At 42.7% G+C, this 16,401-nt stretch overlaps 1 protein-coding gene across 4 annotated transcripts in view; it reads right to left on the reverse strand.

Annotated features, from left to right (window-relative positions):
- Positions 1-16,401, reverse strand: part of MAP7D1 (MAP7 domain containing 1) — a 153,617-nt gene that overhangs the window by 16,680 nt on the left and 120,536 nt on the right. For all 4 annotated transcript variants that reach the window (XM_077481703.1, XM_077481701.1, XM_077481702.1 and 1 more), the window contains 6 exons: positions 16,131-16,270; positions 12,993-13,126; positions 12,601-12,905; positions 8,943-9,147; positions 5,399-5,591; positions 2,458-2,562 (listed from right to left, as the gene is read on the reverse strand). In XM_077481703.1, coding sequence (XP_077337829.1) covers positions 2,458-2,562; positions 5,399-5,591; positions 8,943-9,147; positions 12,601-12,905; positions 12,993-13,126; positions 16,131-16,270 — 1,082 coding nt within the window. The remainder of the gene's footprint in view (positions 1-2,457; positions 2,563-5,398; positions 5,592-8,942; positions 9,148-12,600; positions 12,906-12,992; positions 13,127-16,130; positions 16,271-16,401) is intronic.

Below are 16,401 nucleotides of genomic sequence, written 5' to 3' on the forward strand. Positions count from 1 at the left end.
TGGATTGCATGGGTGTGAACACCCATGCGATCTGATTCTGGTGCGTACCAAAAAAAGGGTCCTGTGCAAGTTTGGTCAGAATGCGATATCAGCCATGCTATCTGTATGGCTGAAATTGGATCACACAGACATGATTGCACTGCAGTGTGGTGCAAATCACATGTGATTTCGCACCACGCACAAGTGTGAACTGGGACTAAGTGTCATTTCTGTCTGCTGCTTCGTTCCTGCTTCGTGAATGACTTCTGACAAATTTTCCTGACAACGAGAGAAAAGAGGTGACGGGGAGGGAGCTCCAGCTGATTGACAGCCTCAGCTCTGTCCCTGTGAGCTGTGTGAAGGGGGGGGGGGGGGGTGTCTCTTCTCTACAATCAGCTTTCAGACCCCTCCTCACTGAGCTCTGCAGAGTGTAATATCAGCTCTCTGCCATTGGCACAGTTTAAATGAATATATATGAATATATATATATATAATTTGCCTGTTCAAAATGTAACAATTTCCATGAGTTGTGCTTACTTTTTTTTTTTTTTTTTTTTTTTTTACAGGACTATATACAGTATCTCACAAAAGTGAGTACACTCATCACATTTTTGTAAATATTTTATTATATCTTTTCATGTGACAACACTGAAGAAATTACACTTTGCTACAATGTAAAGTAGTGAGTGTACAGCTTGTATAACAGTGTAAATTTGTTGTCCGCTCAAAATAACAAAACAGACAGCCATGTCTAAACCGCTGGCAACAAAAGTGAGTACACCCCTAACTGAAAATGTCCAAATTGGGCCCAAAGTGTCAATATTTTCTGTGGCCACCATTATCTTCCAGCACTGCCTTCACAGGTTGCCACTGGTGTCCTGTTCCACTCCTCCATGATGACATCAAGGAGCTGGTGGATGTTAGAGACCTTGCGCTCCTCCACCTTCTGTTTGAGGATGCTCCACAGATGCTCAATAGGGTTACGCGGTGGTCGTCTTGAAGGTGTTTGGGGTCGTTATGTTGGAATACTGCCCTGTGGCCCAGTCTCCGAAGGGAGGGGGATCATGCTCTGCTTCAGTATGTCACAGTACATGATGGCATTCATAGTTCCCTCAATGAACTGTAGTTCCTCAGTGCTGACAGCACTCATGCAGCCCCAGACCACGACACTCCTACCACCATGCTTGACTGTAGGCAAAACACACTTATCTTTGTACTCCTCACCTGGTTGCTGCCACACACACTTGACACCATCTGAACCAAATAAGTTTATCTTGGTCTCATCAGACCACAGGACATGGTTCCAGTAATGCATGTCTTAAACGGTTTGCTGGAGTCAAGCAGACTAGTGGGCTTCCTTGTGCATTATCTTTAGAAGAGGCTTCCCTCAGGGACGACAGCCATGCAGACCAATTTGATGCAGTGTGTGGCATATGGTCTGAGCGCTGACAGGCTGACCCCCCACCCCTTCAACCTCTGCAGCAATGCTGGCAGCACTCATGCGTCTATTTCCCAAAGACAACCTCTGGATAGAGAGAGCATGTGCACTCAAATTCTTTGGTCGACCATGGGGAAGCCTGTTCTGAGTGGAACCTGTCCTGTTAAACCGCTGTATGGTCTTGGCCACTGTGCTGCAGCTCAGTTTCAAGGTCTTGGCAATCTTCTTATAGCCTAGACCATCTTTATGTAGAGCAACAATTCTTTTTTTCAGATCCTCAGAGAGTTCTTCGCCATGAGGTGCCATGTTGAACTTCCAGGGACCAGTATAAGAGAGTGAGAGCGATAACACCAAATTTAACACACCTGCTCCCCTGAGACCTGAGACCTTGTAACACCAATGAGTCACATGACATCGGGGAGAGAAAATGGCTAACTGGGTCCACTTTGTACATTTTCACTTAGGGATGTACTCACTTTAGACATTAATGGCTGTGTGTTGAGTTATTTTGAGGGAACAGCAAATTTACAATGTTATACAAGCTGTACACTCACTACTTTACATTGTAGCAAAGTGTCATTTCTTCAGTGTTGTCACATGAAAAGACATAAAATATTTACATAAATGAGAGGGGTGTACTCACTTTTGTGAGGTATTGTGTGTTATATTAAATTAAACGACCGTGACTACTGCTGTTATCATAAAAGACTGCTGCTTTTATATATTATAAGACTGCTGCTGCTTTTTTTATATATACACACATGAATATATATTTATTTTGTTTCCAATTACTAGTCTGTTGTTGCTGATATATTGGGGATCACACTGGTCCCCGACCCCCCCCCCCCCATCTCTTCTTTCGTCCTGGGGGAGGGGGGGTAGCTGGTCATGCCTAGGGTGCCAAACAGTCTAGCACCAGTTCTGACTGTAATATATGCAATGGCAAACGTCAAAATGCCTGCCTTATTCACTCAGGTAACATGTATAGGATGTAGCTTAACCGTAATAATTAGAACAGCACAGAACATAGCATTCGTTACCTTCTTACGTTCCAGGCGCTCCTGCTCTTCTCTCTGGAAATGCTGCTCTCTCTCCAGTCTTTGCTTTTCTGCTTCTTCTCTAGCCTTAGCTTCAGCTTCCTCCTTCTATAAAAAATATGTACAGTCAGATTTCTCATTACACATAACAGGAATACAGTTTTCCGTGGTCTTGGATTAAACTAAAAATAATTTCTAAAATACATTAAGAGACTGAAATGTGTGTGTGTGATAGATTTTATATATATATATATATATATATATATATATATATATATACACATTAGGGTTGCACAGATACTAGTATCGGTATTGAGTATTTGTACAAGTATCGGTACTTGTGCAAATGCACCGATACCCGAAACCCATACTTTCATGCTCAGATCATTGAGCTGTCAGTGGGTCTCCTCAGTGTTAAAGAAGTCCAGTAATTGGAGCTGTCAAAAAAATAAAAGCAGCCAGCAATGTTTATTAACAACATTGCTCAGACCTGAAACACTAAAATAAAAAGAAACATTGTTTCTTTTTGTATATTTTTTTGTTTCTTCATCTGCAGACCAAAGGGATGAATAAATGTTCTTCTGTTTAACCCCATAATAACCCTTAATTTAGTCTAATCAGCCTTAATTAACCCCCTATTCAAATTATTTTCCTGCTTTTGTTCACGTCTATTTTATAAACGAAAAACAATTAACATTTCTTTTGTTGCTTTGTTAGTGAATATTTTTAAACATATACAGTATTTACACATTTCACATAGAAAAAGCACTAAATTAAAAAAAAATCCATTGCTGACAGCTAACGTTAAAACAAAACAGTTGCATTAGGGATCGGTAATTGGTATCGGCGAGTATTAAAAAAATAAAATAAAAAAGTATCGGTACTTGTACTCATTGTAAAAAAAATGGTATCGGTGCATTATATATATATATACATACACACACACACACAAAGAAAGCTAAAGGGTTACTTAGCTTAAGCCTAAGTGCAAAGATAATATTCAGTTGTAAAGGTGCTGCTTATATAGTACAAACAAAATGTCTGTTCATACCATATCCTTATTTCCTTAGTGTTATTCATTTTTACTGGGTTTAGACAGGTTGTCTGAGAACGATTTTGTAGGGACCAGCTTTGCATTTATATTTTTTGGACCCTCGTTTCCAAAACAGAGAAAAAACAAGGGAATGTTTAAGGTTAATTTATACAGCCAGTGTATAGCGAATAGATACAAATTTTTGGCGAAGAAAGTCTGCATGTAACCATCAAATGTCTTTCACCTCAGTGCAGGAATTATTTTTGAGATGGCTGCATGACAACTGAGAACTGTGTCTGGCTTTCAGGCATTGACTGTACTGTGCAGGGTGTGTCTACGCACTGCTGCAAAGGTAGCAGGAGATACCAAAGCTATTCCCCTGTCGCACGCTATTGTTCCTCCCACTGGCACCTAGGTTACCCAGATGGCCAGCAGATGGAGCCACTGGTGCCGCAGGGGACTAGAAATTCTACAGGATCTTCGCTAGGTGTTTTCTCATTACTACTGCATAGATCGGTAGCACAAAGAACAGTACATGTGTGTATTCAATGGGGTTGATTTACTAAAACTGGAGAGTACAAAATCTGGTGCAGCTGTGCATAATAGCCAATCAGCTTCTAACTTCAGCTTGTTCACTTAAGCTTTGACCATAAAATCTGGAAGCTACATGGGTTCTCTGCAGAGCTGCACCAGATTTTGCAGTCTCTGGTTTTAGTAAATCAACCCCAAAGTCTTCTTTGCAGGGACAGCTTTGATACGGTTGTATAGATTCCAGGTGTAAAATACCTATGCAGACTGTAGTGAATTGTATATCACTACACGATTTGATAGTAAAAACATTGAGCCCAATAAACAATTGATGGTGTGCCATATATTTGGCACACCAGCACAGATTTATGGAATGGGGCAAAATGTTTAAACAGGAAGATGCAATCAGTGCACCAAATGTTTAAAATGTCGCAAAAAAGTTAAACACTCTGTGCTAAATACATTTTCAGAAAATGAATTTGTCAATACTTGGTGCAATAATATTTTGCCGAGAGGATGATGGTGCATGACAGCCAAGATCATGGTTCCTATGTGTTCTGTGACATAATACTTTATGTAAAATGTGCTGTGCGACACTTCTCATTCCTTCATCTGCCAATCATAGATTTGTGGGCCCAGCTGTAAACTTCAGTTTTTTGTTAAAAATTCTATTAGATTTGAGTGTAGCTGCATCAAGATGTTAAGAGGACTCGATACCAAATGTATCTCATGTATGATGACATTATCAAGGAAAACATTGATGTGCCCAATGAACCAACAAATTATTTTATTTTCTAACCTGCAATAGAAAAAAGATCAACTGGAATATAGTGTGATAACAGACACTTGTACACACAAGATCCAGTATGGTTTTTCATATAATAGAAATTAGAGGGATCCCATTAGGGGGCAGCAAAGTAACATTCTTTAAATAGGATCCTTCAACAACATCTGACAGGCATTTGTATACTGTATATAACCATAGCACAGTGTGTGAACTGAATCTGTCATATGATCGGGGGAAACAGGACATCCGTGTCGATAACTTCTGTGCTGCAGGGCTCAGTATAATCCTTGCTTACATTTATTTATTGCATGTGGTACCAGACTTGTGATAAGCAGCCTGAATCTACAAAAGAGGAGTAATGACTCCCCAATACAATCTTATGCGGTGTTGAATAATCCAGTGTTTCCCAACTCCGGTCCTCAAGGCGCCCCAACAGGTCATGTTTTCAGGATTGTGAAACAGCTGTGGTAATTACTAAGGCAGTGAAACAGAACAAACCACCTGTGCAAAATAATGGGAAGCCTGAAAACATGACTTGTTGGGGTTCCTTGAGGACTGGAGTTGGGAAACACTGGAATAATCTTTGTGAGCCTTACTTGTTTCTGCAGTCTCTCCATTTCTTCTTGTTCAGCTTTGGCTTTTTCCTCAGCTTCTTTTTTTCTTTGCTCCTCCTCGCGCTGTTGTTTCTCCTCTTCCTCCAGCCTCCTTTGCTCCTCCAGCTGCTGAGCCTCTGCCTCCCTCTGCATCCTTTCCTCAGCCTCCCTGAGAGCACGCTGCTCACGTTCTCTCCTGTAGAAGACAGCATTCTGCTGTTAGTGAGGACAGGAGTATCTCATTGCAGCAAAAGTAAGGAATCGGAGAACAGACACTGCAATTTGAATCAAGTGTTTCTGAAACAAACGATTCTGACATTGTATCATGCAATCAGAATTCAAATGTCAAAAGCAGGAAACTTTTAAAACGAGGTGATGTTAATTGCAAGAGAAGTTCCGGAATTAAAAAGAAAACAAAAAACATACATACTCACCTAGGTGGATGCAGAATTAATTCAATGCTGCATCTGTCCCTCCACCGAGACCAAGAACTTTGATCTTCAGTGAGCTCTGCCTGGGGTGTGAAGGGGGTGGGAGCAGATGGCTCAGGCTCATGCTAAAAGGCTGAGCTACCGTGTTTCCCCGAAAGTAAGACAGCGTCTTACTTTCTTTTTATCCCCAAAAGCCCCACTATGTCTTACTTTCGGGGTATGTCTTATATTGGAAAAAAAAATTCGAATTTTTTGTTTTAACCATAAAATTAACATTTATTAACAACCTGAACAGTATTGTATTCACCACAAAACAGTTTTATTAAAGGAAGTGCCAAGAATGTCTTGTTACAACATTGCATAACATGTAAAACAATGAAAAATGGTAAGAACGAACAGTGGAATACTGGAGGATAAAACAGATTTATGTGTGATACAGTACCACCTGCTGTATTTAATCCAGTGTGACACCTGCTGATACCCACTGGGTTACATACAGCAGATGATACCCCAGTATGCCAGTGTGTATGTTTTACTGATGTATGATTAATACTGTGTGCATTACCGTATTTTAAGCAGGAGGCGGCAGTGACAAGTGCAGGGGACGGCCCGGTGACGTATGGAGAGGGGGACGGCTCAGGCGTGGGCAGGAGGCGGCGCTCATTAAGATCAGAGGGAAATGGCAGACACGGCGACGTATGGAGAGGGGGACGGTGCGGACGTGGGCAGGAGGCGGCACGCAGCTAGATGAGAGGGAGGCGGCAATACCCCCGTGTTTCCCCGAAAGTAAGACATACGTCTTACTTTCGGGGTACGGCTTATATTAGCCGACCCCTCTGAAACTCCCGATACATCTTACAATCGGGGGTGTCTTACTATCGGGGAAACAGGGTAGCTGGCAGTCAGGCACCTGGGTGGATCCTGATAATAAAGTCGGGATTTCTCCAGAGCTTGTACCAGCTGAGTGACGACAGCAGACTTTAGGCCGCTGTTGCCTGAATATGGGCCATGGGTGTCACAAAAGTGCACTCCTATAACCCACAGAAGAAGTAGGGCCAAAAGAGCTTTGGCCCTACTTCTGCTTTGAAGAAGTACAACCAAAGCCGGTTTGACTGGACTTCTCCTGTGGATCACACTAGTGCAGTTTGTTCTGCACTCCTGTGACCAATTTTCAGGAGACAGCAGTCTGAAGCCCGCTGTCAGCAGACATCACAGAGCCGGTCCAGGCTGGAAAAGGATCGTGACTATATGGTCAGGATCCACACAGATGCCTGCACTGGCCCCTGGCTCAGTATTCTCAGCATCTGTGAGGCTATGCACTTCAGGTAAAAATGGTACTTGATGGATTAAACCTTTAGGACGAAATTTAAAAAGGAGAAGTAGGACTAAAGCTCCTTTAGGTCTAGTTCTCCTGGAAGTCACAGGAGTGCACTTTGTTCTGCACTCTTGTGATCTGTATTCAGCTGACAGCAAGCTAAAACCCGAAGCCAGCTGACATCAAATTCGATTCTGGAGAGATCCTGACTTTAATGTCGGAATCCACCCAGATCCCTGGACTGGCAGCTGGCTTAGCCTCTCAGCAAGTTGCCCCCTCCACAGTCCAGTGGGGCAGAGCAGAAAGCTAGTGACTGATATTCCCCAACTCTGCTAAGTTTAGACCGGGAACAGAGCGATCAGTGACCTTTGATCACTCAGTTCTAGGTGTAGAGATGGCGGGGAACAGATGCAGCATCGGATCAATGCTGTATACACACAGGTGAGCATAAAAGTTTTTTTTATTTTTATCCCAAACTTCTTTTTTAAAAGAAAAATTCGGAAATAGAAAAAAAAACAAAATAATCATACTCGTATAGATGGCTGCAGCACTGGTCCCAGCTGCATCTGTTCCCTGCCGGCTCTACCCTAAGAGCTGAGCAATTAAATACCTCCGATTACTCAGTTCTCGGTCTTCAGTGAACAGAGACTCTCAGCCATCGGCTCTCCACTCTGCCCCTCTGGCGATCACTGGAGAGCTGGGCTGTGCAGGGGGCAGGCTCAGTCTCTAAGCAGCTCGCCAACAGGCTGAGCCAGCTGCCAGTCCAGATATCTGAGTGGATCCTGACTGTAAAGTTGGGATTTTTCCAGAGCCTGGTCCAGCTGAGTAATGTCAGCCGACAGCAGACTTTAGCTCGCTGTCACTGAAAACAGGAGTGCAGAACCAAGTGTATTCCTTTAGCCCACCGTAGAAGTACAACCAAAACAGCCCTGGCCATAGCTCCCCTTTAGGCTCGGTTCACACAGGGGGCGACACGACTTGCCGCGCTGCGACCTCAGCGGCGACTTGCAAATGACTTCTGTATAGAAGTCAATGCAAGTCGCCCGAGGTCGCCCAAAAGTAGTACAGGAACCTTTTTTCTAAGTCGGAGCGACACGAGTCGCTCCTCTTAGAACGGTTCCGTAGTACAGAACGGGGGCGACTTGTCAGGTCGCGGCGCGGCAAGTCGTGTCGCCCCCTGTGTGAACCGAGCCTTAGGGTTTATTTTCATTTTAATTAGGTCAACGTTACATCTAGTTGGCTATTAAAATAAGACAACATAAGAACACAGACAGCTGCAACAAATGGTCTTGTAGTATAAGCAGGGCTGTCATCAGAAATCTTGGGGCCCCGTACAGCCTACCTGGCAGGGCCCACGCCCTCACCTTGGTCACCCGTAGGAGAAGAATGTGGTGGTGTGCTGCAACTAATTGTAGGTGTGGTACAATTGAGCGAATGGTGGGAGAAGCTTAAAACATGAGTCTACATACAGAGTACAGGGATTGGAAGTATGTCATGTACAGATTGCAGGGGGTCAGGGTATGTGTAATGTACACAGTGCAGGGATCAGTAATCCTCGTCCTCCCATTAATCCCTTTATCCTTGGCATATTTCAGGCTGTGCCCATCTCTACCATCAACCCATATCCCGCCATTGGCTATAGCACCATCGGTTGCCCCGAGTACAGGTAATCTGCTTCGTTTGACATAATGTAAATGCTGTTTTAATGGCCTTCAACATATTGCCACAGAGTTATAGTACTTCAAAGAAACTTGAACCATTCCAAACCCTTATTAATTCCAACTACTAGGATGCCACTCACCTCTGCTGTTCCTCTCTCTCTCTCCTTTCTTGCTCCTCTCTTTCTCTTTGCTCCCTGGCCTGTCGCCTTTTTTCTGCTAGCAGGCGAGCAGCTTCATCTTTATCTGTGGTGCCAGCCATGGGCTTGCTTGGAGACGGGACAGGAGAAGGTGCAATTACTGCAGCAGGGGCTTGTGCAGTAGCAGGGGTACTGGAAAGAACAGGCTCTAAATATAAAATATAAAACAAAAATTACATGAAGGAAGCCACATTTTGCAACAGCAGCATAACATTTATTTTTCTTTAGATACAGGTTTGAAAAATGCAGACACTGCAAACAAAAGCAAAATTAATTCAAAGAAACATTCAACTGTAACAGAGAGCAATACCATGTTTAAGGTTTCACTAGACAAATGTAGGTGGTGGGGTCAGAGTCTCTCAGTTGTTGATTTTATCCTTGATCTATCTTGTCCTGACTTTCAGGGCAGGTATGTTGGCAATTTCGTATCAGTGCAATTTGTATTTAATTGCAATTTGTCTGGGCAGAGGATGTCTCAACTGATCCTCTAGTAAGTAGGTCCCATAGGTCTGAACTTTGATCTTTGTTTCCCCACAAGCTTAACCACTGAGTTTTTAAAAAAAAAATTTAATAGCGTTATGAAGGGTCTCAATTTGCATGATTTTCTCTTAAAAGTCCAGTTGACTGCTGTCACTGGGAATGGAAATAAATGGAATTGCCCCTGTGGGAATACAAACTGCATAAAAGGTTACATTTAATGAAGGTACAACTCACACGGTTGATGATTTAAACAGGCACATGTAATTATGCAGGCCTCTGGGGTAAAGCAGTCCACATAGACCATCCTCCCCACCACCATCCACGTTGTCTCTTCCACGCTGCTCTCCATGAGTGTGTCAAGCCTCGCTTTTAAATCGCTCTACTGCAGGGTAGTCTTCCCGGTCATGATTGCAGACTGACATCGGTGAGAGCCGGTGGTGTGGAGGATGGTCTATGTGGACAGCTTTACCCCGGATGCCTGCGTACTTAGATTTGCCTCTTTTAATCATCAACCATGTGATTTTCTAAATGTTGTACCTTCATTAAATGTAACCATATTGCTACACTTAGAGGCGCCTCTCTTCTCTTTTATACTCTGTAGCTCCTGCTGGAGTTTGCTTCTAATCCCCCTGTGGAGGTTTCCATTTGTGGATGGACAGGTTATGGTTACACAACCTATCACATTGCTATAATCTTCTTTTTTTTTTTTTTTTTTTTTTTTTTAGTTGAGCAAAGGTTTTTATTGAGTAAAATACATATTCAACATGAAACTTATATACATAAGTCAAAGGGTTATTTGCATCAAATGGTATATTCAATACAGGTACATCGAATATTGTATATTAGTGTATGCTGATAGATATTCTATATAGATACATGCAGGAAATACTTCAGAATAGAGGGTAAAGACACCAACTGTGTGTCCCAGATCAGGTCTAAGTTTAATTGCAAGTCTGATTCCTGCAGCCAGCAATCCCAGATTTTGTTGTATTTGGCTGGGCAGCCTCTATTAATGTATATGTATTTTTTACAGGGCAGTTTTGTATTTAGTTCCATCTTCCATTCTGAAAAGCTAGGGGGGATGATCTCATCCATTTCCTGGCTATTATTTTCCTAGCTGAAAATAAGGTCTCGTGGAGAAATATCTTAAATTTATATTGTCTATATTATCAGGAAATATCCCTAGTAAACATTGTTTTGGGTCAAGTGTTATGGGAGAGCCCATGGTGTCATGCAGGAAGTTTACGATTTGTTGCCAGAACCCCTGGACTCTTGGGCAGGTCCAGAGTAGGTGAAAAAACGTGCCCGTCTCCTGTCCGCATAGTAGGCATATGGTGGACTGGTTACGTGCTATAATCTTTTTATATGGACTATAAACTGAAGGACTTATGAATAAATGGTTGTGGAATGAATCATCTGAGTTTCCATTATTTCTTATGGGGAAATTTGCTTTGATATACAAGTGCTTTGGATTACAAGCATGTTTCCAGAACGAATTATGCTTGCAATCCAAGGTTTTACTGTATAGTATCATCACTGATCACTGTATTCGTGTCACTAGTGATGTCAGTGGAAGTTCTTCCCTGGCCTCAGTGTCATATTGCCCGCTGCACTATTGCAGTCCCATTATAATTCACTGCTAACTGCCATTAATAGTGTAAAAAAAAAAAAAAGTAATAAAAATAAATAAAACATTTTCAGCATATATCCCATAGTTTGTAGGTGCTATAACTTCCATGCAAACCAATCAATATACACTTATTGTGATTTTTTTTTTTTTTTTTTTTTACCAAAGACATGTAGCAGAGTACATTTTGGAAACAATTTATGAAGAAATTAGATTTTTTTTTAAAACAAATTTTATTAGATATGTTTTATAGCAGAAAGTAACAAGTACTGTTTTCTTCAAAATTTTAGGTCTTTATTTATACCGCAAAAACCCCCCTCCAAAAAAAACAAAAAACCCCAGTGGTGATCAAACACCACCAAAAGAAGGCTCTATTTGGAGTTAATGCAAATTAATACCTAGTTGTATCAATATTATTTAACAAACCAAAACAGTATCATTTTCTACAGGGCAAGGTGCAAAGTTGTTAGCCCACGTACACACGGTCGGAGATTTTGGCAACCAAATCCGTCGGATTTTGTCTGTCGGATTTAGTCTGACGGATTGTGTCCAAAACTGTTGCATACACACGGTCGGGCCAAGTTGTCTGATTTAGTGGTTGCCAAGAACGCGGTGACGTAATTTCGTTACGATGGGACTACATTCAGGCTAGTAGCCAATAGCTTTGATGTAGGAATTTGATCTGAGCATGCGTGGCACTTGGTCCGATCAAAATTCGCTACACATGATCGGAGTATGTCCGACCGGCCCAGTTGGTCGGGAAATATTTCCAACATGTTGGAAAATTGGGTCGGATGGAGATTCGGACGGAATCAGTCCGATGCATACCACACACAGTCGGATTATCTGACGACACGGTCCGATAAGACTCATTCCGACAGATTCTCCGACCGTGTGTACAAGGGCTTAGAGTAAATGCTGCCAATAGGCCAAGTAAACGCTAGATTCCTTAGTTTTTACATACTGTGGAATAAATATTTAAAGTGAACCTGTCAGGTGTAAAAAAAGATTAAGAATAAAGTTACCTACAAGAGAAGAGCGTTTATCCTCACTTCTGTGGCTTGCGTCTCCTTCCTTCCCATCAATCCAGCACTGCAGACACCGTAAGACTCTTAGCATTCGACACCCACTGGAGTGCCTATGCCTGACGTGTGCTGTGGTTCCGTTCTGAGTGGCACATCACTACAAGATCCAGCCGTGATCAAGGAGTCGGAGGATGGAACCACAGGCATCCTACACATTCTTACGGATACTGCAGTGCTGGAATGGAGAAAGGGTAAGAGACACAGGCCATTTCTTTTATCTGACAGGGTCACTTTATCCACATTTGACTCATTTAAAAATGGTGTTCCTTTAAATATTAATATAGATTTCTTTCTATAATAGGGAAGTGCAAAATCCCCTACCAATCAAGGTGTTCTGCATGGTCTCAGGCAATCAGCACTGGTAAAGAGGCAGTTACCCAGGTACAATACACAATACACAGTACAGTACCTGTACTAGATGCAGCACTACTAGCGGTGCTCTCTGGTGTTTCCTGTGTCTTTGTTTCCTCTGGCTGAGATGCAGGGGATGGCTGCCTCTCCTTCTCAATTTTCTGCTCTGCTTTCTTCTCCCTGACTTTGTTGGGAGTTTTCTCTTCCTTCAGCTTCTCGGTTTTAGGTTTTGATTTTGGTGTCCCCTGTGAACTCTTTGGAGGAGTCACCTTCGGAGTTATTGGTAATGAAGGACCTAGGCAAGGTGAGGCTGGGCGCCGGGTAGGTGTGGAAGGGGAGGACGGGCAGTTTTTGGACTTCGTACTATTGATAAATAACAAAAATCATTATAACCTTGTTCCCTAATGCCAACACCATATACTTTAATTTTTTCTCTGCCATTCAATGTACCTTATGTCAGGAGTAGGAGATGCTCGGCTCCTTGTAGCAGGTAAGGACTGTCTTTTTTTGATAATGCGCTCTCTGCTCAGTGCACTTCTCTCACGCTCATTTTCTCTATCTTTTTCCTTCTTCTCTTTCTTTTTCTGCAAAGGTAAGCCAGAAAGAATGGAAAGATCAGAGTATGTTATTGCTTAAAACCAGTGGCAGCTGTTGCGCTAATTTCTTTGGGGGGGGGGGCGGCCTGCAGCCCCCGCCTAGCCACCCACTTCTCCCCCTCCAAACACCACCAAACCCCCATTAATTCGCTATTGTCACACAACTGGGTGGGCTCTGGGTGCAGTATTCTGCACCCCGAGCCCACACTTTTTTTTTTTTAAGCCAAGCCTCCGTCTCTAATCATGTTCTCCAAAAAAAAAAAACAACCCATAGAAATCCATGCGTCTGGCACCCTGCATGTAGATTAGGGGCCAGGCACATGGATTGGGGGGGGGGGGGGTGGACCCTGCTTGAGTGGCCGCCACTACTTTAAATCTGTCCTACACATTTTTGTTGTTAAAAGAGAGTTCTATGCTATCTAGGATTGTCTCTCTCTGGGATATCTATCGTCTAGCAAAACCCTCCAAGTTCTGGTTCATATGAGTCTACTATAAATATGAACCACATGCCAGAAAGGAGAGAAGAAATTAGTTGCTAGGGGAATTTCCAAGCCTATCACACTCACCCTTAAGAAAATACATTTTATCAGTGTAGGTCTTCTATAAAAGGCCACTTCACCAAAAAAGGGTAATTCTGTTTTTAAAACATAAATTCCTGACAACAAAATGTACAGCAACACCACTGCCCACAGTTTCCTTTTTACTGCAATGCAATCCTTGAACTCTAGTCAAGTGAATATGCCTAAACCCAATACTTAAGGGTCTGTCTGAATGGATAACCCAAAAGAAAATGGAATACCCCGTGCTTGGACAAAAAATAGTGATATATAAGCTGCTCTCCTCAAAGTGCAGAAACTGCCTTCGTGAAATGTGGGTTGTAAATAATAAGGGGCGCTGTTAAATTAAACCTTAAGTGCTATAAATAAAGTGCTCTAGTGCTTAATGATACAACAAAGTATCTCACAAATCAATACATACTCCAATGTACATTAAAGAACAATAAAATTAATAAACCCAGAAAGTGTCCATATAGATTAAAAAAATGTGAACTAAAGTGAGTGAATCCTGTGCCCCGTCACCACTTGAAAGGTCGCTTCCACGCACGCCAATACAAGCAGCGGAAGCGGCGCTGCTTTTTCCTAAACCCACCCGGTCTGACACGCTCATTTACTCCAGTGCCGAGGCAAGGCACTTTTAAAGTAAGAGCCCATTTGGCCGTTTTTTATGCCATTTTTAAAAATAAAACGATATTATGCTATGGTCCTGCTCTCTCTATATTTTTTTCTGAGCAGCCGCAGATTGAAACATTACACCTGGTGCACCTAAGCAGAGTTTCTCCATCAAGGTCGGCAGTTCCTCAAACCTGCCAAAGCTTCACCTGACCTGTCTTTTCATATAAAGGGGTCATGGTGAGTTGGTGAGTAGGCTACTTACCATAATCCACTGGGTGACGAGTTTGTGCAATACGTTCAAGTGGTGACAGGGCACAGGATTCACTCACTTCAGTTCAATGTTTTTTTATCTATATGGACACTGAGTTTATTGATTTTATTGTTATTAATTTAATGTACATTGGAGTACAAATTGATCTGTGAGATACTTTGTGGTATCATTAAGCACTAGAGCACTTTATTTCTGTCTGAATGGAGAATTCAAGGATTAGGCCATGGATCTGCTACAGGCAGAATGCAGCATTTCCTTTGCTTTCCCTCTTCTGGTGATCACTCTATCCAGTTTGGTATTCTGGGAGATATGACCTATGTTAAGATTTTGATGTCTTTCTAATCTCACCATGAACATCAGAGTGACTGAGGTGTGGGTTTTAATTATGGTAATTCTGGCACAACAAGGCTGAGCTGTAAGAGACATACTGTATATACAAAGCTAGAAATAAAGAACTTTACAGAGGTATCAGGATTTACACAATTATATCATCTCTTAAGCACATGTGATGATCTTGAATGATGCGTAACAAAACATGGTACCATCCTTCTGGGGAGAAAGGAAGATGGAAGTATTGTCAGGAGATGTACTGTGAACACTTTTGGAGGTAATGACAGCACTTTAAAACTGTGGAGCAAGTATTAAAAGTGATCCTTTACTTTGCACATGCAGGAAAAAGCCCACTCACAGGCGGTTAAAGTGGTTGTAAACCCACGGCAATAAAATTAGTCTTATCCCCTCTGTACCATAACAACAAGTGTCCCTGTGTCTGTCTTATGTAAAATATCTTCCGATCTGTACCTAAACAAGTGTGATCCCGGGGCTCAGCTGATTCTTCGGCTCTCTTGACTCTTGGTTTACAGATCCAGTGGGCGGGGCCGAGCAATCCCGCTGACGTCAGCCGGGAAGGAGGGGGTGAGAGGAGAGAGAGCGTCAAGAATCAGCTGAGCGCTGGGAGAAGAGCTCATATAGGTGCAGATCAGAAGATTTTTTACACAGGCACAGAGACACTTATTATGGTACAGAGGGGATAAGATGATTTTATTGCAGTTAGGAGAGCAGCAAGAGTGGGGATTGGGGGGGGGGGGGCGCTGGTACAAGCAGACAGGCAGGGAGGGGAGGGGGAGGAGGACAGAGGAGACACAGGAGAGCAGGCTGTGGCTACTAAAGGGACGCAAACAGACCACGATGTCAGGGGCTCAGCAGCCATAATTATCGTGGTCTGTTTGCATAGGGGAGGGGAGAAACTGGCAGCATCAGCCAGGTTTTTTAGGTGTTACGGGGGCCAAAAGACCCAGCACAAGCACTGTGCTTTATAACATGCTTAAAGGGAACATGATCTGTCAGTGTAAGCTCCACATTGCCTTGTTCAGAGCTTACACAGAGCTAAGAACCTTATTACACCCTTAGGCATCCTGAATTGCATCATTAGAGAAATTACTGCATTCACTTTGTTAAGAGAACAAGCAGGCAAGGGAGAGAAAGGCAAAGTGGGGGGGGGGGGGGGGAGTACAAGTCAATTTTAAAATAACTTGAAGCTGCCACTCACCGGAGATATTTCACTGCGTTTTCGGGGTGTTACATCGGGACTGCCGGCTGTGGTTCTCCGACGTTCTAAACACCGATGCTTGTGACCATTACAAGAGGTTAGTGGACTTGCAGAGGCAGAACGAGGACATACTAATGAACCTGACAGGTAAGAAATGCATGTGAGTAAGGCGATCAGTCATACATAAAGTAACAGACTTACCAGGCTTGTTTCACATGGGCTTCAGCTCGTATAAGAGCAGTGTGAACAATAAGCTTGACAAAGCATTTGC

This window comes from Lithobates pipiens, unplaced genomic scaffold (assembly GCF_037356315.1).
Source record: "Lithobates pipiens isolate NorthernLeopardFrog02 unplaced genomic scaffold, aLitPip1_a1.2 Scaffold_16, whole genome shotgun sequence".
NCBI classification, from domain to species: Eukaryota; Metazoa; Chordata; class Amphibia; order Anura; family Ranidae; genus Lithobates; species Lithobates pipiens.